The sequence below is a fragment of the Entelurus aequoreus genome, linkage group LG11 (genome assembly GCF_033978785.1).
Source record: "Entelurus aequoreus isolate RoL-2023_Sb linkage group LG11, RoL_Eaeq_v1.1, whole genome shotgun sequence".
Taxonomy (NCBI): domain Eukaryota; kingdom Metazoa; phylum Chordata; class Actinopteri; order Syngnathiformes; family Syngnathidae; genus Entelurus; species Entelurus aequoreus.
In genome coordinates this window covers 30143699-30166712 of record NC_084741.1, presented here as the reverse complement: position 1 = coordinate 30166712, position 23014 = coordinate 30143699, and the positions used below count along the sequence as shown (strand labels likewise).

The following is a 23014-nucleotide window of genomic DNA, read 5'->3' as shown; positions in this document are numbered from 1 at the left end:
TTGTTATAACCTTTGTACACATTATATTATAATTACAGTACGTTTTTGACAGTTTAGAATAAAAGTATCTTCTATAAAACTTTAATCGGATGTATTATAACTTTTATTCTATTTTTATTGATTTGTTTTTTACTTGTTTTATTTTTAATGCTTTTCATTGTTTCTTTTTATGTGCAGCACTCTGGAAATAGTTCTGTTTTTTATAAATAAAGGGGATTGGATTGGATACAACTTTAACATTTTGGAAAATGGCGGGAAAATACTTGTTTCAATGCTTTACTTTACATGTGTCAAACTCAACGCCCGGGGCCCGGATATGGCCCGCCACCTCATTTTGTGTGGCCCGAGAAAGGCTGGAAATAATACGTCGATTAAGTTTTTTCTCACCAAATGTATTTCTTCTTTTGACAGAAAAAAGAACTGCATGCAGTTACATATATTTTAAACTTTAATATTATCTAACAATGAAAAAAACATGATCATACAGACCAAACATTAATTTATCCGTTGACATAGCAGCTATGTTTCTCAAGCTACTGCATCTCCCCTGAGGTCTTCAGGCCTTGCTCAACCCCCCCGCTTCACTCTGCTTGATTTCACACCTGCTTACAAGAGAGATGCAGAATGTTGCTACAACTGTACACAGCCATGTACCATCCACTGCAAAGTGCCAGAAACCACACAGAGACACAATTAAATATTTCATTCCAACACAAGATGACTCCACGCACATTTATTGATTAGCATCATTTGACAGATTCTGCGTCCTGCAGCGCACACGTTGACCAGTTATAAAGGAAAAAGTCCTTCACAGATGCAGCACCTTAAAGCTGGATCTTAAAAGAGCGAGTGAAGCTCTCGCTCCTCGGTTTATTTCTGACTCCAGAACTCTTGCTGCCATCTCCATGGTAACAGGGAAAGCCCCACACATTGCCACGGGAACCACAGTAAATATATATATATTATATATATATTATATATATATATATATATATATATATATATATAATGTGTATATATATATATATATACATATATATATATATTTCTCCCCTGCAATTTTCCTTGTGGATTAATTTGAGTGGGAGCCCCTCCATGCCTGCAAATGTGATGAAGAGCACCTGGTTCACTTGGCCATGTCTTCGGCCACAGCCTTCCCCATCTTGTCTTTCAGATACGCCAACTTCTGACGCTGCGTCTTGAGCTCCAACCACTCGTAATATGGAACCTGTAAAACAAAAGGTGTGTTTTGGGATTCAACCGACAAAATATGCCTCAAACGTCACATGAAAAGTGCTAGACGTGACTCTGTCCTGGCTGCTCGCTACTATATGGCTAAAGCAGTAAATAGTGCAATGAGATGCACACCGAAAAGTTTGTGTTAATGTGAAGAAACTCTCCTCCCAGGCACACCCAGCAATCCTGCGTGTTTGCCACCATGTGATCAAATGTAATGCTGAGTAAGCAAATTGCTACATTTTGCTATTCAGTGCTGTCACGTGTCATCCAAGGGTTAGTCATTTCATTTATTGTTATTTAGTCTTAAATACGGTGATTAACTTCTTTTCACGCTTGTATGATAGGTAAAAATCTCTTTACTTTTGTGTTTGTTCTACCATTAAATGTTTTTAAAAAAATATAATTACCATGTTTTCCGGACAATAAGTCGCACCGGCATATAAACTGCAACCACTAAATTTTAGGAGAAAAATTATTTTTTTCATATATTAGCCGCACCAGACTATAAGCCGCAGAGATATACCGGTTCAATGTGAAATTAATTATTTAAATAGAAAGATTTTGTAAATGTTTATTTACATACCTTAATTGTTTCCACACTGTGCCTGTAACAATGCAGTAAAACGGCTGATCAAACAACACAGAAAAGTCATTGATGTCTATCTATTCTTAATGTGATGAATAACATTTTCTTTTTTTAATAAGGTTCTAAAGTTAAAGCACCAATGATTGTCACACACACTAGGTGTGGTGAAATTTGTCCTCTGCATTTGACCCATCCCCTTGATCACCCCCTGGGAGGTGAGGGGAGCAGTGGGCAGCAATGTTGCCGCGCCCGGGAAAAACAACAAGACCTTTCAAGTTATGGATTTGAACCCAGTAGTGCTGCGTGAGAGGCAGCAGTCTTAACCATTGAGCTATCCTGGGTCACAAGATGTTCATCAGGATTCTTCTTCCTTGTACTTTGTAAAGACTTGGGAACTTAAAGGGGAACTGCACTTTAAAAAAAAATGTTTTGCCTATCGTTCACAGTCATTATGAAAGACATGACAGATATTAAATAAATATGACCAAAAGTTTGCTAACAATAGAGCCTTTAGGACCCGCTCTATTCTGCCTATAAAAGCCCTTAATATATATATATATACAGTGGGGCAAAAAAGTATTTAGTCAGCCACCCATTGACAATCAATGGGTGGCTGACTAAATACTTTTTTGCCCCACTGTATATGTAATGTGGTAATGGGTAACATTTGTAATAACATTTAATATTTATGTATTTTGATCAGCTTAAGCATACGGGGCGCATTAATTTCAAAAACGCATCACATTTGCTTTTCTTTTTACAACATGACTGATTTTTACTCACTGCAGACTTCATGAGAGCCAACAGACATAATAAAACATCACTTACTGTACAAGGTCTGCTGTCATTAGGATGCTGATTGCTAGGATGCTCATATATTCCTATTTAGATAAAGAGTGACTTTTCGTGTTTCCATTGGCTTTCAAAATGTACCAACTCGTCAGAATACGTCCTCGTCCTTCTACTGTCCAGGTGAGAGGCATGATTTATGATCTACAATAAAGTTTGACGAGCAGGGAAACGAGGAAGCACCTGATCAGTCGACGATGTTAACATTGATCACAGCGCCACTATAAATAGTTTGTCTGCGTTAGCGCTTATAATTACAATTATCACTAATACTAATAGTCAAGTCACAAAATGTAAATTAAGTATTTCTGGTGCTTTTTGGAAGTTTTTTTTGTTATTGGATTTTATGGGTAGAATAGAAGACCTTCCAATGGCTTTGCTGTAAGCAGACTTTTATTTGCGAGTTAGAACGCATTAAAAAAAATGACATCTGTCGTCATGTCTTTCATGATTGTGATCGATAGGCAAAATTCCAAAAAAAAGTGCAGTTCCCCTTTAAAGTGGATCATTTTAGTATGTTGTTTGATATATTTGCTTAATCCATTGCATAATTTAGCCGTTAGCGAAGATAAGGCATAGATTAGCTGCACCTTTGTTTAAACTGTAGGGTTTAAAGCTAGGCAAAAAGGAGCGGTTTATAGCCTCAGAAAATGCAGTAGCCTTTTTTTTTTTTTTTTTTTACACTTGTGTGACAGTTTAAAATGTTAAAATACTTTCAATTACATTACCGTTTAAAAGTTTGGAAAAATTTTTACACTGTATTTAATGACAATGTGTCTGAACTTTTGAGTGACGCTGCTAATGTTTAAAATGTTTTAAAACAAAATTACACACATCCACGAGGATGAATCCAGCCAGCTGCAGGTGCCGCTTCATCATGCTAAACCGTCCTAGTAGGTTTTTACTCTTGAAGCTGAAGTTAGGGAATTCCCAAGCCAAGAAAGCAATCCTAAACACAACACAGAAAGGAGAGTGACTTTAGACCAATGAAGATTTATAAAGATGCCAAGTGTAAAACTCGAAATGGGGACTATTGGACTCACTGCCGTGAGCCTTCGGGTAACGTCTGCTGTCCTCCTCCACCAAGAAGATGAGGAGCTCTCATCTTTGAGAAGTCAATGGGCTTGTTGTCAAAGTCTATTAGCACCTCGCCCTCTGCACAGCACAAAGACATAACTCACATACAATCTTCTTCATACACTGTACAGACAACATTATTTGAAATTATTTAAAGGTTATAATAAATTATAAATGGGTTATACTTGTATAGCGCTTTTCTACCTTCAGGGTACTCAAAGCACTTTGACACTATTTCCACATTCACCCATTCACACACACATTCACACACTGATGGCGGGAGCTGCCATGCAAGGCGCTAACCAGCAGCCATCAGGAGCAAGGGTGAAGTGTCTTGCCCAAGGACACAACGGACGTGACTAGGATGGTAGAAGGTGGAGATTGAACCCCAGTAACCAGCAACCCTCCGATTGCTGGCACGGCCACTCTACCAACTTCGCCACGCCGTCCAGGTTGCTTTTTTTTTACAACTTCCTCACAGTTACATTTTTCAAAGCACCACCGGCTAGTTCATGTTACCATTAGTAGTTTAACAGAACACATTTGCTTGACAATTGTCTGTATTTTTCAAAATTGTTAAGTTCATGTAATGAGACATTTTACCGGCTCAAATCAAATTGATTGGTGTTTACGGCGGTCACTCACCCCGTCTCATCAACACGTACGCGCGTGCACACATACAAAAGCAGTCCAAGAGAAGTAACGGAAAATTTGCAGTCATGTTGTTGTTGGGATAGAATGGACATTCAACGACCGCTAATATATGTATGTATGTATATATATATATATATATATATATATATATATATATATATATATATATATATATATATATATATATATATACATACATATATATATACATACATTGTTATGTAGGTTAAAGTGTTATAGGGAGTACAATTTTTTTCTGTACCAGACTAAAAAACAATGCTAAAAGTTATTCTTTATTGTAAATTAATCTAAATTTAGATTTTTTTTTACTTTGTTTTCCTTAATGTTAATAAGGGGGAAGGGGGTGTTAACATAAAATAATTGAGAAGCACTGACTTAGGTCAATACAGTGCACAGTGTTGTGGGATAATATCTAATGACATGCAGGGTCTCCTTACCAATAGTCCAACCATATACAGTGTTGACTCCTGTCTGATACAGCTCCACCCTCCCATCCACCAAAGTGTGCAAAGCCTCTCTCAGGTTGCTCTGCAGTGAGGAAAGGGAGGAGCTACTGGCTGTATGAGGCACAGCGTTCATGATGGATGAGGTGTCTGCAGTCTTTGGTGATTCAGGATGTTCTAAGTGCAGCGTGGCAGCGAGGTGGAGGAGCTTTAGTCGGTAGTTCTCCGCTCGATGAGGACTGCCCTCTGCAGGGGGGTTATGAGAATTTGACTTAAGATTTACAGTAATGGACGCCACTCAAGTTTTAATGTGATTTTGACCTGAGAGTTTTGCAGCATGATCCTGCTGCAAAAGCGGGGTGAGATAGTGAGGTCTGGCTTGCTGTAGCACACACAACGACCATGCAACATCTGTCCTAAGGAAAGGTTCCAGGCCTGAGAGGGAGCTCTCCAGTACAGGATGCACCTAAACACAACATAATGTCAACCAAAATCCACGTTCGGAATCATGATCTGTGGAAAACTACAAAATGGAGAAGTTTCTGACCTACTTTAGAACCAGTTTTTCCCATTCATTCATTTACTTTACCACAAGTAATACGTTTAATGTTTTAAAATTATATATATATACTGTATATATATATATATATATATATATATATATATATATACAGTATATACATACATATATACATATACACACATACATATATATATACATACATACATATACACATATATATACATACACATACATATATATACATACATATTAAGGGTGTAACGGTACATGTATTTGTATTGAACCATTTCGGTACAGGGGGTTCGGTTCGGAGGTGTACCGAAGGAGTTTCCACACGAACATATTAAGTAGCGCACTACACGGACGGACACCAGTAGCGTACTGCACGTTGTGTAAACAATGCACACCGAGGCACAACACACAGCATGCTGGTGTAACGGAGGTGTCAAATACATACTTTTGCGGAGCCTAATCTTGCTATCTATTACTCTTTGTCACGTGACTAGGGAGAGCGTGCAGCTCTCCCTAGTCACGTGACCGCCGCGGTCCAATCAGCTGTGCTTATAAACCGGTAGCAGGAAGTGGCCAGTAGACAGGACATGATGGGAGACAGATTGTATTTCTGCTCGAGGTAGGTTTTTATTCTCGTTTTTACCCGAAATATTGTGCTGACGGGATTCTAAACTAAATGCCTATTTGTTAGCTTTATAGAGCCAACTACCAGCGCCGGATTTTTTGTCATTAAGCTGTGTGTGACTGTAGAAGCGGAGTTGGTGAGTCCATGTTTATGAAAATATATTAGTCTTTCTTCCATTGTTTCATTGCAACAGTCTTTGTGGCATATTTCTCAATCGTCCATATACAAGGTCTATGACTTGAACCAATGATAACTATTGTGTATTGAATGTACTTTTGAATGTGTTTTGATAATAAGCCCATTTAGTGTACTGACCGAATTGTATAGGTCATATTTATGCTGCTAATGTTTATTTTAGCACTTTATTGCATATTGTGATTCTGACATGTATATTGATTTATATTGTACAATATTGAGGAAAAAACTAGAACCTGTTCTGAATAATTTATAATGCAATTGGTGTTATTTAATGAAGATATTTGATTTGTGTACACATTGATTTATAAGGATGGTCCTGGTTCTTACACAGACCAGGCTTCTCTTTATGATGGCGAGCTAAGGAAAAAAAGCATCTAGTCTAAGGATCGTTCTTGGGAGATTCCAGCCAGGAACCCCACCAACTGTTCTGTCTGGGCTGGTAGGAGGCTCTCGAGCCAACCCTCTACACATTTTCACCCTTAACCGCAGCACATGGACTGTACTGCTTTACTCTCCAAAACCTTTCTCCAAGAACTGTATTATCTGAGCTTAGATTTAAACAAGATCCAGAGACACTAAATAATTGAATTGGAACACACACAGAGCTATTTCTATTTTTGGGCAGAATTATTATAGTGTTCCCAACGTTAAAAGGATAAAGCCATTGTTTACAAATTTGCTAGAAACCTGTAAATAGCCACAACATGTATATTTTGTTGTTTTCTTACTGTACCGAAAATGAACCGAACTGTGACCTCTAAACCGAGGTACGTACCGAACCGAAATTTGTGTACCGTGACACCCTTAATACATATATGTACATACATATATATATACACAAATATATATATATATATATACACATATATATATGTATATATATATATATATATATATATATATATACACACATATATATATATGTATGTATATATATATATATATATATATATATATATATATATATATATATATATATATATATATATGTATATATATGTATATATATATATATATATATATATATATATATATATATATATATATATATATATATATATATATATATATATATATATATATATATATATACACATATATATATGTGTATATATATATATATATATATATATATATATATACACAAATATACACAAACACACACAAATATACACATACATATAGACATATACATATGTATATATAAATATACATACACATACACTACCGTTCAAAAGTTTGGGGTCACATTGAAATGTCCTTATTTTTTAAGGAAAAGCACTGTACTTTTCAATGAAGATAACTTTAAACTAGTCTTAACTTTAAAGAAATACACTCTATACATTGCTAATGTGGTAAATTACTATTCTAGCTGCAAATGTCTGTTTTTTGGTGCAATATCTACATAGGTGTATAGAGGCCCATTTCCAGCAACTATCACTCCAGTGTTCTAATGGTACAATGTGTTTGCTCATTGGCTCAGAAGGCTAATTGATGATTAGAAAACCCTTGTGCAATCATGTTCACACATCTGAAAACAGTTTAGCTCGTTACAGAAGCTACAAAACTGACCTTCCTTTGAGCAGATTGAGTTTCTGGAGCATCACATTTGTGGGGTCAATTAAACGCTCAAAATGGCCAGAAAAAGAGAACTTTCATCTGAAACTCGACAGTCTATTCTTGTTCTTAGAAATGAAGGCTATTCCACAAAATTATTTGGGTGACCCCAAACTTTTGAACGGTAGTGTATATACATACATACATACATACACACATATATATATATATATATATATATATATATATATATATATATATATATATATATATATATATATATATATATATATATACATACAAAAATAAACAGTGAAGTTGGCACGTTTTGTAATTCTTAAATAAAAATAGAATACAATGATTTGCAAATCCTTTTCAACTTATATTCAATTGAATAGACTGTTAAGACAAGATATTTAATGTTCGAACTGAGAAACTTGTTTTTTTTTTGCAAATAATCATTAACTTAGAATTTAATGGCAGCAACACATTGCAAAAAAAGTTGGCACAGGGGCATTTTTACCACTGTGTTACATGACTTTTCCTTTTAACAACACTCAGTAAACGTTTGGGAACTAAGGAGACCAATTTTTGAAGGTTTTTAGGTGGAATTATTTCCCATTCTTGCTTGATGTACAGCTTAGTTGTTCAACAGTCCGGGGTCTGCGTTGTGGTATTTTACGCTTCATAATGCGCCGCACATTTTCAATGGGAGACAGGTCTGAACTACAGGTAGGCCAGTGTAGTACCCGCACTCTTTTACTACGAAGCCACGCTGTTGTAACATGTGGCTTGGCATTGTCTTGCTGAAATAAGCAGGGGCGTCCACGATAACGTTGCTTGGATGGCAACATATGTTGCTCCAAAACCTGTATGTACCTTTCAGCATTAATGGTGTGTTCACAGATGTGTAAGTTACCCATGCCTTGGGCACTAATACACCCCCATACCATCACAGATGCTGGCTTTTGAACTTTGTGCCTGTAACAATCCGGATGTTTTTTTTCCTCTTTGTTCCGAAGGACACAACGTCCACAGTTTCCAAAATCAATTTGAAATGTGGACTCGTCAGACCACAGAACACTTTTCCACTTTGCATCAGTCCATCTAGATGAGCTCGGGCCCAGCGAAGCCGGCGGCGTTTCTGAATGTTGTTGATAAATGGCTTTCGCTTTGCATAGTAGAGTTTTAACTTGCACTTACAGACGTAGCGACGAACTGTAGTTACACACAGTGGTTTTCTGAGGTGTTCCTGAGCCCATGTGGTGATATCACACTGAGGTCGCTTCTTGATGTACAACTGCATTCATCTTTCCTCTATCCTGACTAGGGCTGCAACAACTAATCGATTAAATCGATAAAATCGATTATAAAAATAGTTGCCGATTAATTTAGTCATCGATTCGTTGGATCTATGCTATGCGCATGCGCAGAAGCTTTTAAAATTTTTTTTTTTTTTTTTTTTTAAATAAACCTTTATTTATAAACTGCAACATGTACAAACAGCTGAGAAACAATAATCAAAATAAGTATGGTGCCAGTATGCTGTTTTTTTCCAATAAAATACTGGAAAGGATAGAAATGTAGTTTGTCTCTTTTATCCGATTATTAATCGAAGTAATAATCGACAGATTAATCGATTATCAAATTAATCGTTAGTTGCAGCCCTAATCCTGACTAGTCTCCTAGTTCCTGCCACTGAAAAACATCCCCACAGCATGATGCTGCCACCACCATGCTTCACTGTTGGAATGGTATTGGCCTGGTCTTGAGCGGTGCCTGGTTTTCTCCAAACATGAGGCCTGGCATTAACGCCAAAGAGTTCAATCTTTGTCTCATCAAACCAGAGAATTTTGTTTCTCATGGTCTTAGAGTCTTTCAGGTGTATTTTAGCTAACTTTTATGAAGGAATGGCTTCTGTCTGGCCACTATACCATACAGGCCTGATGGGTGGATTGCTGCAGAGATGGTCGTCCTATTGTAAGGTTCTTCTCTCTCCACAGAAGAATGATGTAGCTCTGACAGAGTGACTATCGGGTTCTTGGTCACCTCCCTGTCTAGAGCCCCTCTCCCCTGATCGCTCAGTTTTGCGTATATTTTTGTTTATAGATTTGTGCCTCGTGACAATCCTGTCTCGGAGGTCTAGAGACAATTCCTTTGAATTCATGCTTGGTTTGTGCTCTGCCATGCACTGTCAAGTGTGAGACCTTATATAGACAGCTTTGTGCTGACTTTTGAACTTCATCGTAAAGGCTGTGAATACTTGTGTACATGTGATTCCTTAGATGGTTTTTCTATTAATTTGCAAAAATCTCTAAAAAACAAACAAACAACTTTTTCACATTGCCATAATGAGGTATTATGTGTAGAATTTTGAGAACAACATTTTGGAATAAGGCTGTAACATAACAAAAGGTGGAAAACGTGAAGCACTGTGAATATTTTCCGGATGCCCTGTATATGCACACCCTTCTAAATGTTAGCGCTGTCATGTTGGTACCTTGCCAAAGAACTGTTGTCCTTTGCCAGACTGGAAGTCCAGTCTGGCAAACGTCATGAGCAGGTTGCACAGCTGCAGAATGCTGTACATCTCACTGTGCTCCACGTAGTGCTGGTAAGGTGAAAAGAAAAAACACAAATCTCAGTTTAGTTTCACTATAAAGCATGTCGACAACATTGACGATTTGTGTGTCTGTGTGGGATGTAGAAGCACTCACTCACCTCTACAAAGGCCTCAAAGAGCGGGACATGAAGCCATTTGAGGAAGCCCATGGACTTTGCAAAGCGGGTGACATCACTTGAAGTTAGTTCAGAGACGTTGGGCATCAACTCGGCAGCCATTCGCTGAAGTACTTGAGACTGGTGGAAACTCAGCTTCCCTAGAGGTACACAAATCATGCTTAAGCACACACATACATGACCTGATGTCCATCCTATCATTTTAATGTGTAATGTGAATGTAATTGTATGCATAACTTTGCTCCCTCTTGGCCAGGCCTCCCTTGATAAAGAGGTTTTTAATCTCAATGGGATTTTTTTTCCTGGTTAAAAAAAGAGGTTAAATAAAAAAAGATTAAAAACAATAATTGTTCTGTGTCATGTTTGTGTGTCCTCAATTGCTCTGTTTGTTGTTGTACTTAATGTTGCTGGGACGGGTTTGGTTTTGGAATTGGATTGCATTATTGTGGTATTGTTTTGTTGATTAATTAATAAATTCATTAAAAAAACAGAAACAATAATTGTGAGATAAACAGACATGCACTAACACAGTCTAGAATAGAATATATATCAAAAAAGCTAAATAAAAAAATATTAGCATCCGCTCTCAGTATGATGCAGTGCAGTGGTGCACCAAACTACAAAAAAATTAATAAGAATATTTATTTAATTAATGCAGAGTGTGAGTGTTATAGTACCGTATGAAAAGCCCATGTCCAGTATTAGTTGAGTGCTGAATTCAGATGACGGCCTCTGTAGGAGGTGGTAGGACAGAGCCCGGAGAAGGGGCACAGATCTGCGGCCCATGGAAGCTAAAGACACGCACACCTTGCGAATTTCTTCCGCCGTAAAACCTTCAGCAAGCGCTAAAGCCTACCAGGACAAAAATTAGCAGAAGAATTAGCATAAAGTGGGAGAAAGCATCTATTAAAATATGTATTTTTCATTCATTGCTATTATTGTGTTTTTGTTTTAGAGCATTCTATGTATGTTTAGCATTTTTTCCCCCGTTTAAAAAAAAAAAAAATGCTGTATGAATTTTTATTATTGACTTAACAACTAGATTTGTTTCATGGGTAAGGACTTTTGTTAAATATTTAGAAAAATATAATTATTTTTAAGCAATTTAATTAAAATAATGAATACGTAAGACATAAAGTTGCACTCAAAATTATTTGTATTTTACATTTTTCAAAATAGTGCAAATAGCCCAATTTAAATGGAAGGTTTAATATTTTGGAGTGCAACTACTTATTGTTTATCAGTCATGATTCCTTAAGGGTTAGGTCTTTATTTGTACAAATGCAAGTTTGTAATATTAGTGAACTTTGTGTGTGTGTGTGTGTGTGTATATATATATACAGTGTATATATATATATATATATATATATATATATATATGTATATATATATATATATATATATATATATATATAAAGGGTGTAACGGTACGTGTATTTGTATTGAACCGTTTTGGTACGGGGTTTGGGTAGGGTTCGGAGGTGTACCGAACGAGTTTCCACACGGACATATTAAGTAGCGTACCGCACGTTGTGTAAAAAATGCACACCGAGGCACAACACACGGCATGCTAGCAGCGACCGGGCTACGACAACATATAAAAGCCAGAGCTGGAAGACCCTCTTGCCTCGTTACGATCTCCCGTTTGGGAACATTTTGGATTTGCGGTGCGATACAACAATGGAGGACGGAGGTTTGCCGACATTGTTCAGCAGCGGTAGGGTATGCTTCTGACAACACGTCAAACATGCTAACCCATTTGAAGCGTCACCATCCCCAAGTGAACATCGCTTCAACGAAGAGAAAGACAAGCGTGGTGCAAACACTGCATTCAAGCAGCCTCTCCTCAGCGAGTCAGACAGGGCTAAAGCAATAACAAATGCCGTTGGTGTTTTTATGGCAGCAGATTTAAGACCATATTGCATTAAAAACTAGATTTTGACCCACTGCTATGGTGGAAGAACAATGAGCCCATATATCCTCTTACTGCCAAGTTAGCCAGGGACTACCTGAAGACATTGTAACTGCAAGCAGGTCTGCTCTTTCTGCAGACAATGTGGATAAACTGATTTTTCTGTCAGAAAACGTGAAGATTGAGTGAAAGTCACCAGGGTTAAAGGCTGGGGGGAAAAGAAAAGTTAATCTGAGGCTGAGTTGACTTGAAACTGTTTAATGTTGCACTTTTTAGATGTAGAAGAAAAGTTGTGTCATTTTATTTAATCTGAGCAACAACTTGAGGCAGTCTAATGTTGATTAACGTGGACCCCGACTTAAACAAGTTGAAAAAATTATTCGGGTGTTACCATTTAGTGGTCAATTGTACGGAATATGTACTGTACTGTGCAATCTACTAATAAAAGTATCAATCAATCAATCAATCAAAAAAAGCACTTTATATGTAGAAAGGTTTTGTTAAGAAACCATTCTGAGCCTTATCTTATTTAGTTTTTATTTTATATATGTTGACCACATTAACCCTGGCAATGGACCCTGTGTGTATATGTATGTTATTGTTATGCTTAGCATTCATGACTGCCTGCTGTTGCACTGATCAGCATAGTGGTGGCTCACATCCATCACACACAGAGCTATTTCTATTTTTGGGCAGAATTATAATCGTGTTCCCAATGTTAAAAGGATAAAGCCATTGTTTACAAATTTGGTAAATTAATAACCCAAAAATTTATATTTTGTTGTTTTCTTACTGTACCGAAAATGAACCGAACCGTGACCTCTAAACCGAGGTACGTATCGAACCAAAATGTTTGTGTACCGTTACACCCTTACTATATATATATATATATATATATATATATATATATATATATATATATATATATATATATATATATTACTAAAAGGCCTGTCGCACCTCCACCGGTGCCTGTGGTGGACTGCGCATGGCAGGGACGTCCTCTTCCCTGAGGCAGGCCTAAACCTGACCGCATACCAGAAAAGGTTTTGCTGCAGGGTCTTCAGCTGGGGACCACCTCTCATTGATGTTTCGGCCCTTAGCCCAGAACATTTCCCGGTGGCGGGGCAGTGAACAGGGACGTCTCCCTGACACCCCCTGCAGCAAAACCTACTTGGATGTTGCTCCCCAAGCCTTGTCGTGTCATTTGAGCCAGAGCCAGTGGCTAGATTTCTCTGCTACTTCTGAAAGCTCCTTGATGGATCTGCTCAGGGTGGCTCCACGTAGTCCCAGGTCCTTGAGCAGGTGTGGTGTTGTTCTGCCCACAAAGCCTCTGGCTCCCACTTCCACCGGATACAGTCTCACCCTCCATCCACTTTCCCTGCACTCCGTGACCAGGTCTGCATACTTTGCCTTCTTTCTCTCGTAGGCAGCTTCCAGTCCCTCCTCCCATGGCACTGTCAGCTCAATCAGTACTACTGACTTCAGAGCTGCAGACCACAGCACCACATCTGGTCTTAAGGTGGTGCTGCATATCTCCTGTGGGAACTGGAGCTGCCTACCCAGGTCCACTTCCATCTTCCACGCCGCCCCTGGTGTTAATAGTTAACCATAAGCTATGTGAAGGAGCCCAGAACTGTTTGTATCTAAATGTTCGCAATGTTTTAGGCATCCTGACGAGGAAACCTTATAATGTATTAAATTCATAAACTGCAATAAAATTGAGTAGACGGCGAGTTATTGTGATATATATATTGTGATATTTCCCATATTTTTTACCAATTTTCAGGAGATTTTCCATATTTTGAAATGCCCGCAGCATAAGACACACAAAATAAAGGTGTTTGTAAAATCCCCTGATAATGTTGGTGCTAAACTAACAACTTCAGTGTCCCTACTTGTCTGACGTTTCCTAAAAAAAAAAGTTGAACAAAACAACTTAAAGCCTTGTCCAGCTGTTCACTGACGTATACTATTTATGTTTAAATAACTTAAACTGCAAATGAATATCGGCTGCAAATATCAGTCTTCGGCCTCCTTGACTACTAATAATCAATCAATATATACGTATATAACATGTATTAGAATAAACAAGTTATATTGTAGTGTTATTTACTGAAGGGTATACAGTAGATTAATAAATCCACCTAAAAGCTTTTTGTCCAACACATGGCTGCTTCATTTTTCCTCATGCCTATTTAGTCTCCAATTCACCTCACAAGCATGTTTTGACCTGCTCTAGTATTTATCGTGAAAGTGATCATGTGACAAACAACACAACTTGTACCGTGTCTTCTAGTCTGTCCATCAACGCCGGTGACATGTGTTCTCCTTTGGCGATTAGCATGCTGACAGTTTTGGCATCAGAGATTTCCGTCCATCGCAGTTCCAGCTGTTTCAGCACAGCGTTCACTATCGTCACATCCTGCCGCCATGTCGGGACGGTGCCCCACTCCGCCAGGAAGGCTAGCTGCTTGGGGTTTAGCCGACGGAGTCGCCACATGACCTCTGTTTGGATAGATTTCAACACTGGATCCGTGTTGGGGAGGCCGATAACCCAAACAGCTCGCAAGATGGACACCAAGGTGTTGTTCCACACTGTTGGTATCTGGAAGAAAAGCAAATGTTTATGAGTAATTGCAGCTTTGACAAGGGCTGCACAATGAATCAACATGGAGGTTTTAATTAGTGCGATTATGTAACTGCAAGAGAATGAGGGTTTTTATCTCCATCGTCACCGGCATTTGGGTGACAGACGTGTTCGCCAATCAGAATTGTTGAATAGGGATGTGCGAGTCATGAACAAATCGTTCAAAACCCACAAGTTTATTACTGAATCAGCACTCACGAGTTGTTGCCGCCAATAACTCGGTCAGTGACTCGTCCTTGCCACGCTAGATAAGAGAATAAACCATGTAATAACTAATGAATTATGCATCTGCTAGTCTATCTGTGTTTTTATAAATTAGCCCCACAGAAACAGCAAGGAAGATGTTTCTTGCCTCAAATCAACTCTCCTTTCCACTTAGTTTCCAATTAGTTATTTTATTTAATATTGCACAATTAAATCTTATTGTAAAGTCATACTATTATTTGTTGTTTTTTTCCATTTCATTTTTGTTTTGTCCAGAGTCCACTTGTGAGCATTCCCTGCGGTATACGCCACCTTTTCACGAGCAAGAGGCGCTGTTGCACCACTTCTTCCGTCGCATATAGATAGACTTTTATTTATCCCAATATGGCGGTATAGCGAGCTCATTCAATTTACAAATTTGGCATTAATACTATTAGTAGATGCATGAGGAGCCCACAGGCAGAGAGAGAGACATGAAGAGTGGTTGGCAAAAACTACAACATCTGTTGCTGTGGATATAATAAGTAATAAAGGTTGCAGTTAATCAAGACGAAGTTAATTTATCTTTATTTTTTGTCACAATTGTAGAATAAATATTGTTACCTCTAAAGTTGTGCAGCATTAACTTTTGCGGGTGTTATTAAATCCTGGTGCTTGTTACATTTTGTGCAAGTCCCCTCACATAAGCCTTGTGACGGATGACGGCGAGACTTTTGCAGTGGCCAATCATGTGCAACGTTCAGCACACGTGCTCTGTGCTTAGTGGATCGAGTGGCTTTAGCATGCGGTAACCATGTGCAAGCTTTTGTGCATTTGTTTTGTGATGACTGACTCAAGTGAATCGATTCACTTTGGTGAGTGACTCACAGGTACCCGAGCCAGTAAAAAGAATCACATTTACCAGCGAGACCGCACACAGGAAGCACGTACAGACTGAGAGCCTGGCGACTCGCCCGTGGGAAGATCCACAATGTCACAAAAATTAGGAGGAAAATATATGATTACAAAGCCAAATGTCCCGCTGTGGGAATATTTCAGCTTGACATCAAATGGGAAATGTGCGCCCATCAACACGGATGAACAAGTGAGACCGCAGTGATCACGTGATGGCAATAAACAAGAAGACAACGTTCAACCTAGTTTTTAGCATTGGAAAAAAATGCACTTTAAGATAGATATTCAATATTTATCCATCCATCCATTTTCTACCGCTTGTCCCCTTTGGGGTCGCGGGGCTGTATTTATTTGGGTAACATTTTTGCGTACGGAAATGACAGTCTATTTAATTGTTTGTTTGTTTATATATTTAGGATAACAAAGTTATTTATCTTCCAAATACAGTACTATGGTTAACAATTTTATAGTAATGAGAAATAAAAGGATGCCACCCGAACGCCTCCCTAGGGCGGTGTATCGGGCACGTCCACGGGGAAGACCCAGGACACGTTGGGAAGACTATGTCTCCCGGCTGGCCTGGGAAAGTCTCGGGATCCCCCGGGAGGAGCTGGACGAAATGGCTGGGGAGAGGGAAGTCTGGGCTTCCCTGCTTAGGCTGCTGCCCCCGCAACCCGACCTCGGATAAGCGGAGGAAGATGGATGGATGGATAGATGGTAAGGGTGTAACAGTATGTGTATTTGTATTGAACAGTTTCGGTACGGGGGTTTCAGTTCGGTTCGGAGGTGTACCGAACGAGTTTCCACACGGACATATTGAGTAGCGTACCGCACGTTGTGTAAACAATGCACACCGAGGCGCAACACACGGCATGCTAGCAGCGACCGGGCTACAACAACAAAGCGAAAGCGGTTTGCCGACATTGTTCAGCAGGGGTAGGGTATGCTTCTGGCAACACGTCAAACATGCTAACCCATTTGAAGCGTCACCACCCCCAAGTAAACATCGCTTCAACGAAGAAAAAGACGAGCGTGGTGCAAACACCGCATTCAAGCAGCCTCTCCTCTGCGAGTCAGACAGGGCTAAAGCAATAACAAATGCCGCTGGTGTTTTTATAGCAGCAGATTTAAGACCATATTGCATTAAAAACTAGATTTTTACCCACTTCTTCTTTCTGCAGACAATGTGGATAAACTGATTTTTCTGGCAAAAAACGTGAAGATTGAGTGAAAGTCACCAGGGTTAAAGGCTGGGGGGGGGAGAAAAGTTAATCTGAGGCTGAGTTGACTTGAAACTGTTTAATGTTGCACTTTTTATATGTAGAAGAAAAGTTTTGTAATTTTATTTAATCTGAGCAACAACTTGAGGCAGTTTAATGTTGATTAACGTGTACCCCGACTTAAACAAGTTGAAAAACTTATTCGGGTGTTACCATTTAGTGGTCAATTGTACGGAATATGTACTGTACTGTGCAATCTACTAATAAAAGTATCAATCAATCAATCAAAAAAAGCACTTTATATGTAGAAAGGTTTTGTTAGGGAACCATTCTGAGCCTTATCTTATTTAGTGTTTATTTTATATATGTTGACCACATTAAGGCTGAAACGACACGTCGACGTCATCGGTTACGTAAATACGTCGACGCCGTTTTTGTGCGTCGACGCGTCGCATATTTACGTCACACTACCGTCATGGCGAAGCGCAAAGCAGACGATCAAAGCAGACGATGCGAGCGGTGCGAGCGAGGGGGGAAAAGCATGCCAGAAGTGTGGGAGTATTTCAATAAACGGCCTAATAATGTTGTTGTATGCACACTGTGTCGAGCGGAAATGGCCTATCATAGCAGCACAACGGCTATGAACGAACATTTGAAAAGAAAACCATCAACTAGTCAATCGTCCGCGCGAGCATACATTATCATTACACAAAAACATGAATGTGTCATTTGTATCTGCTAGGGGTGTAACGGTACGTGTTTTGTATTGAACCGTTTCGGTACGGGGCTTTCGGTTCGGTATGGGGGTGTACCGAACGAGTTTCTAAGCTAAAGCTAACTTTAGCTGCTAAAGTCTTAACAAGCTGCTTCGCTCCTCTGCCTCTGTATCAGCACGCAGCATTGTCCCACCCACACAACCATCTGATTGGTACACACGCAGCATTGTCCCACCCACACAACCATCTGATTGGTACACACGAAGCATTATCAGCCAATCAGCAGTGCGTATTCAGAGCGTTACCAGCCAATCAGCAGTGCGTATTCAGAGCGCATGTAGTCAGCGCTTCAGCGTCGAGCAGATAGGTGTTTAGCAGGTGAGCATCAGGCAGCGGACTCTCCCCAAATGATAATAAACACCTCCCAGTCAACTACTAGTAACATCACTATGAGCCCGTTGACCTTCTAGAAATATAAACTGCAGCTCAGCTCGCTCGCAGTCCTGGCTTGAGGTGAAGGCTAATTAGCTCTCAGTTCCAGCCACATCGACCCCTTCTGAGCGCCTATTTTCAGCTGCTGGGAATATTGTAAACAAGAAAAGAAGCAGAGCATGTAGACATGCTAACCTTTCTTCATTACAACTGTTAGTCACTCACTGGAATGAGTAGAATTGATTATTGTGTACTGTGTTGGACTGGATGTTTATTTTTGCACATTTTAAACGCAATACTTAATGTTTACAGTGCTCCAGAATATTTAGATTGGCACTTTTTTGTATTGGATGTTTATCTATATTTTTGCACATTTTAGCAAATAAGCAATACTTTCACTTTTGTTGAAATGTTTACACTGTTGTTACAGAATATTTCGTTTTGCACTTTTTTGTATTGGATGTTTCTTTATTTTTGCACATTTTAAAGCAAAATAAGCAATACTTTTACTTTTGAAATGCTTATACTATTGCAGAATATTAAGATTTGCACTGGATGTTGACTTTTATATTTGCACATTAAAAAGCAAATAAGCTATTTTTAATTTTGTTAAATGTTAAAAGTTTTAAATGTTTACATTGTTACAGAATATTTAGTCATGTTGTTGTCAATGTTGACTGAGTGGCCATACTTCTTTTTTTTTGTAAATAAAAGCCATGCCTTTTGAAAAAACGGGCCAACATTTATTTTTTCCTCTTCATTTTGAAAAAAAAAAAAAATCGGTAAAAGGAAAAATAATCTATAGATTAATCGAAAAAAATAATCTATAGATTAATCGATAGAAAAATAATCGTTAGATGCGGCCTTAGACCACATTACCCTGGCAATGGACCCTGTGTGTATATGTATGTTATTGTTATGCTTAGCATTCATGACTGCCTGCTGTTGCACTGATCAGCCTAGTGGTGGTTCACATCCATCACACACAGAGCTTTCTATTTTTGGGCAGAATTATTATAGTGTTCCCAATGTTAAAAGGATAAAGCCATTGTTTACAAATTTGGTAAATAAATAACCAAAACATTTGTATTTTGTTGTTTACCGAAAATGAACCGAACCGTGACCTCTAAACCGAGGTACCGAACCGAATTGTTTGTGTAGCGTTACACCCTTAATAGATGGAGAAATAAAAGTGTACCGGTATGTCCTTTTAAATGGTTACTTGCATTATTATTATAGATTATGATTACATTACATTACATACACAATATAGATTTTATAAATTATTTATTCCCTTGAAGAGCATTATGTAGACCAGGGGTCCCCAAACTTTTTGACTCCGGGGCCGCATTGGGGTAAAACAATTGGCTGGGGGCCGCGCTATAGCTATATCTATATCTATCTATATATATATAGATAGATATATATATGTCATATATAATATGTCACACATTGTTCCAATGTGTGACAACTTGAGACATGGATATGTTGACTGACAGTCTAAAAGTAACACGTCTTCCTTCACTTGTAATTTTTTAAATTTTTATGTATAAAATATAAAAATCGGAAATTTAATCGCAATCGCAATTTTGGAGGGAAAAATCACAATTAGGTTTCTCTCCAAATCGTGCAGCCCTTTGCTTTGACCTCATATTACTGCACACATTGCATCTTCCTCACGTGTTTCGTTATAGTCTCCATCATGTCCCGCAGCCTGGAGTCCATCGCAGATGAATTGGTTGGCTGAAACTTGCCCTTTGTCTTCCGCATCAACTTAGTCCAAACCAACAGTGTCCTGGCAGCTTGATTGGAATCTCCTCCAAGTTGTTCCCAGGCTTTCAGGACTTCCTCCGGCACAGTTGCCTTCTCCAACACCTCATCCAGCTCCGTGCGAAACGGCGCACTTGTAAAGACCTCGTCTTTCGCCATCACGCCCTTGCAAAACGATCTCTTGGAGACCAAAGCACAGCACTGAGTCCCATACAGCCCGATCATCCTGTTTGCCGATGGAGGCTGGCGGGCAGCTGGAGCCTGAGTGGTGACCCTATAGAGGAGGCGGGCGTACCTGCCCAGGAAACGAGTGGCCATCAGGCTGAAGGTGGGAGGCAGCAGGTAGAAGAATTTTCTCACTATTCAGCAGCACCAGGTACCATTCCCCATCAAACCTGAGGGGACATTACACGCAATCATTACAACAGTGTAACATTACAGACTTTCATGACCATCCCCAAATTCAACATTAACTCTTAGTTAGCTTGACAAACATTGTAATTAGCAATACCTTAAACACGCCTTGTGCCATTTTGATGTAGTTTTCCAATTAGGCTCAGCTGTGGTGTGGCTGTCACGTAACTTTAAATGCTGACCTTGTCGCGGAGAGGAAGTGCTCTCAAGTCCGCACTTTGGCCTCCTCTCGCAGCACTCTTTGCAAACAGCAGCCACCGGCTATTACTTGTCGGAATAACGCACAAGTCATTCATAAAATGAATGACATACTTTACCAAAATCGCTTCACATGGGGACGGTGTGGCTGGAGGAGGCTGTCGCGCAAGAATGACGTTGAAGGGGAAGCGTTACGTCATCTTCCTGCCTTCGTGTAGTTTCGGCAGACAAAAATAATCTTTCCATTTTTTTTTCGGTCAGGTATTTTGACGTTTTTATTTTTAAAATGATCTTTGTTGATAATATACGTACATAAATAATATTAAGAAATACAATAAGCTGACTGCGACTGCTATTCTTCTTCTGCACATGGCTGGTCGACTGACTAGCATATGATTAATACCACCACCTCCTGTTGGACTGGAGTATTGCAGTCGAGGGGTGGTGACTGGGGGAATTATATTTTAATAAAATACATTTGCTGTGCTATGTTTAACTTATACAGTGTAATAATATAAATACTTCAATACATTAGCTACCAGCTTTAAGGCCTTTTTGTGTCAAATGATAATATTGTATGTATAATGTTGTAAATAACTATTTAAAACTAAAGAATGCTGATTTTTAACTATAATTTAAACATACTTTGGCAAAACACAAAAAACGTTAGTGAACAATATTTAGACCAAGACAATTTTATTGTAGAAAAGTGCACATTTCCGGGGCAACTTATGGAATTAAAAATGATTCTGGTACAAAACAAAGCATTAATCTTTTTTTTTTTGCTCCCATCTTCTTTCTATTTGTGTGACATTCAAGGTTCATGGAAACCATATTTAACATTTTTTAACTTATACGGTGTAATAATTTAGCATTGTTAGTTTATGTATAAACACTTCAATACATTGGCTACCAGATTTAAGGCCTTTTTATGTCAAATGATAATATTTTATGTATAATGTTGTAAATAAATAACTATTCAAAACTAAAGAACGCTGTTTTTTATCTATAATTTTAAACATATTTTGGCAAAACACAACAAAAGTTAGTGAACAATATTTAGTCCAAGACAATTTTATTGTAGAAAAGTGCACATTTCCGGGGCAACTTATGGAATAAAAATTGATTCTGGTATAAAACAAAGCATTAATATTTTTTTTTGCTCCCATCTTCTTTCTATTTGTGTGATATTCAAGGTTCATGGAATCCATATTCAACTTTTTTTTTTTTTAATTATACAGTGTAATAATTAAGCATTTTTAGTTTATGTATAAACACTTCAATACATTATCTACCAGCTTTAAGGCCTTTTTGTGTCAAATGATAATATTTTATGTGTGTTGTAGTAAATAAATAAAACTAAAGAATGCTGTTTTTTAACGATAATTTTAAACATACTTTGGCAAAACACAACAAAAGTTAGTGAACAATATTTAGACCAAGACAATTTGATTGTAGAAAAGTGCACATTTCCGGGTGAACTTATTGAATTAAAAATGATTCTGGTATAAAAGTGAAGTGAATGAAATTTATATAGCGGTTTTCTCTAGTGACTCAAAGCGCTTTACATAGTGAAACCCAAACAAAGCATTAATCTTTTTTTTGCTCCCATCTTTTTTCTATATGTGTGATCTTCAAAGTTCATGGAAACCATATTTAAAATATCCATTAGGGCTGGGAATCTTTGGGTGTCCCACGATTCGATTCAAAATCGATTCTAGGGGTCACGATTCGATTCAAAATCGATTTTTTTTTTCAATTCAAAACGATTCTCGATTCAAAAACGATTTTTTTTTTTTTTTTTTTTGTGAAAACAATACACAACAATACCATAATAATGCAATACAATTTAATTTTGGAGTTCTGAACTTGTAATTTCTTGCAGTGTTTATTAAGTGGTAATATGTCACATTTGTCCAAATTAACTTTATACCCTGATAAACAGCCATATTCAGTGATGACATTATTGATATAAAGAAGACAGGAGTTAACATGTGACAGGTAAAAAAATTATGTCGTCACAATACATCGATAGCTTATTATACTGAGAGCCAATATTTATACCATGAATATTATTTTCA

At 38.1% G+C, this 23014-nt stretch overlaps 1 protein-coding gene across 4 annotated transcripts; it reads right to left on the bottom strand.

Moving 5' to 3' along the window:
* Nucleotides 1-553: 553 nt before the first annotated feature.
* tbrg4 (transforming growth factor beta regulator 4) lies at nt 554-21168 on the bottom strand. 4 transcript variants are annotated; one of them, XM_062062930.1, is made up of 12 exons: nt 20833-21139; nt 20232-20716; nt 14723-15043; nt 11201-11375; nt 10506-10663; nt 10285-10395; nt 5191-5335; nt 4864-5115; nt 3718-3829; nt 3509-3623; nt 1823-1844; nt 554-1228 (listed from the first exon to the last, which is right to left on the bottom strand). In XM_062062930.1, the coding sequence occupies exons 2-11, from the start codon at nt 20637-20639 to the stop codon at nt 1824-1826; spliced, it is 1818 nt and encodes a 605-aa protein (XP_061918914.1). In that variant the 5' UTR covers nt 20640-20716; nt 20833-21139; the 3' UTR covers nt 554-1228; nt 1823. The 4 variants fall into 4 exon arrangements, with proteins under 4 accessions (XP_061918914.1, XP_061918912.1, XP_061918911.1 ...); XM_062062928.1 differs by lacking the exon at nt 1823-1844 and having other exon boundaries at nt 556-1228; nt 21053-21168; XM_062062927.1 differs by lacking the exon at nt 1823-1844 and having other exon boundaries at nt 556-1228; nt 20918-21140.
* Between the last annotated feature and the right edge of the window lie 1846 nt (nt 21169-23014).

Excerpts from the sequence above, each read along its gene's own strand:
- tbrg4 (XM_062062928.1), bottom strand. The coding sequence starts at position 20,639 with ATGGCCACTCGTTTCCTGGGCAGGTACGCCCGCCTCCTCTATAGGGTC. Across the intron at positions 11,376-14,722 it reads TGGACAGACTAGAAGACACG|GCTTTAGCGCTTGCTGAAGG; the intron begins GTACAAGTTGTG and ends TTGTCCTGGTAG. Across the intron at positions 3,624-3,717 it reads TTACCCGAAGGCTCACGGCA|GATTGCTTTCTTGGCTTGGG; the intron begins GTGAGTCCAATA and ends TGTTGTGTTTAG.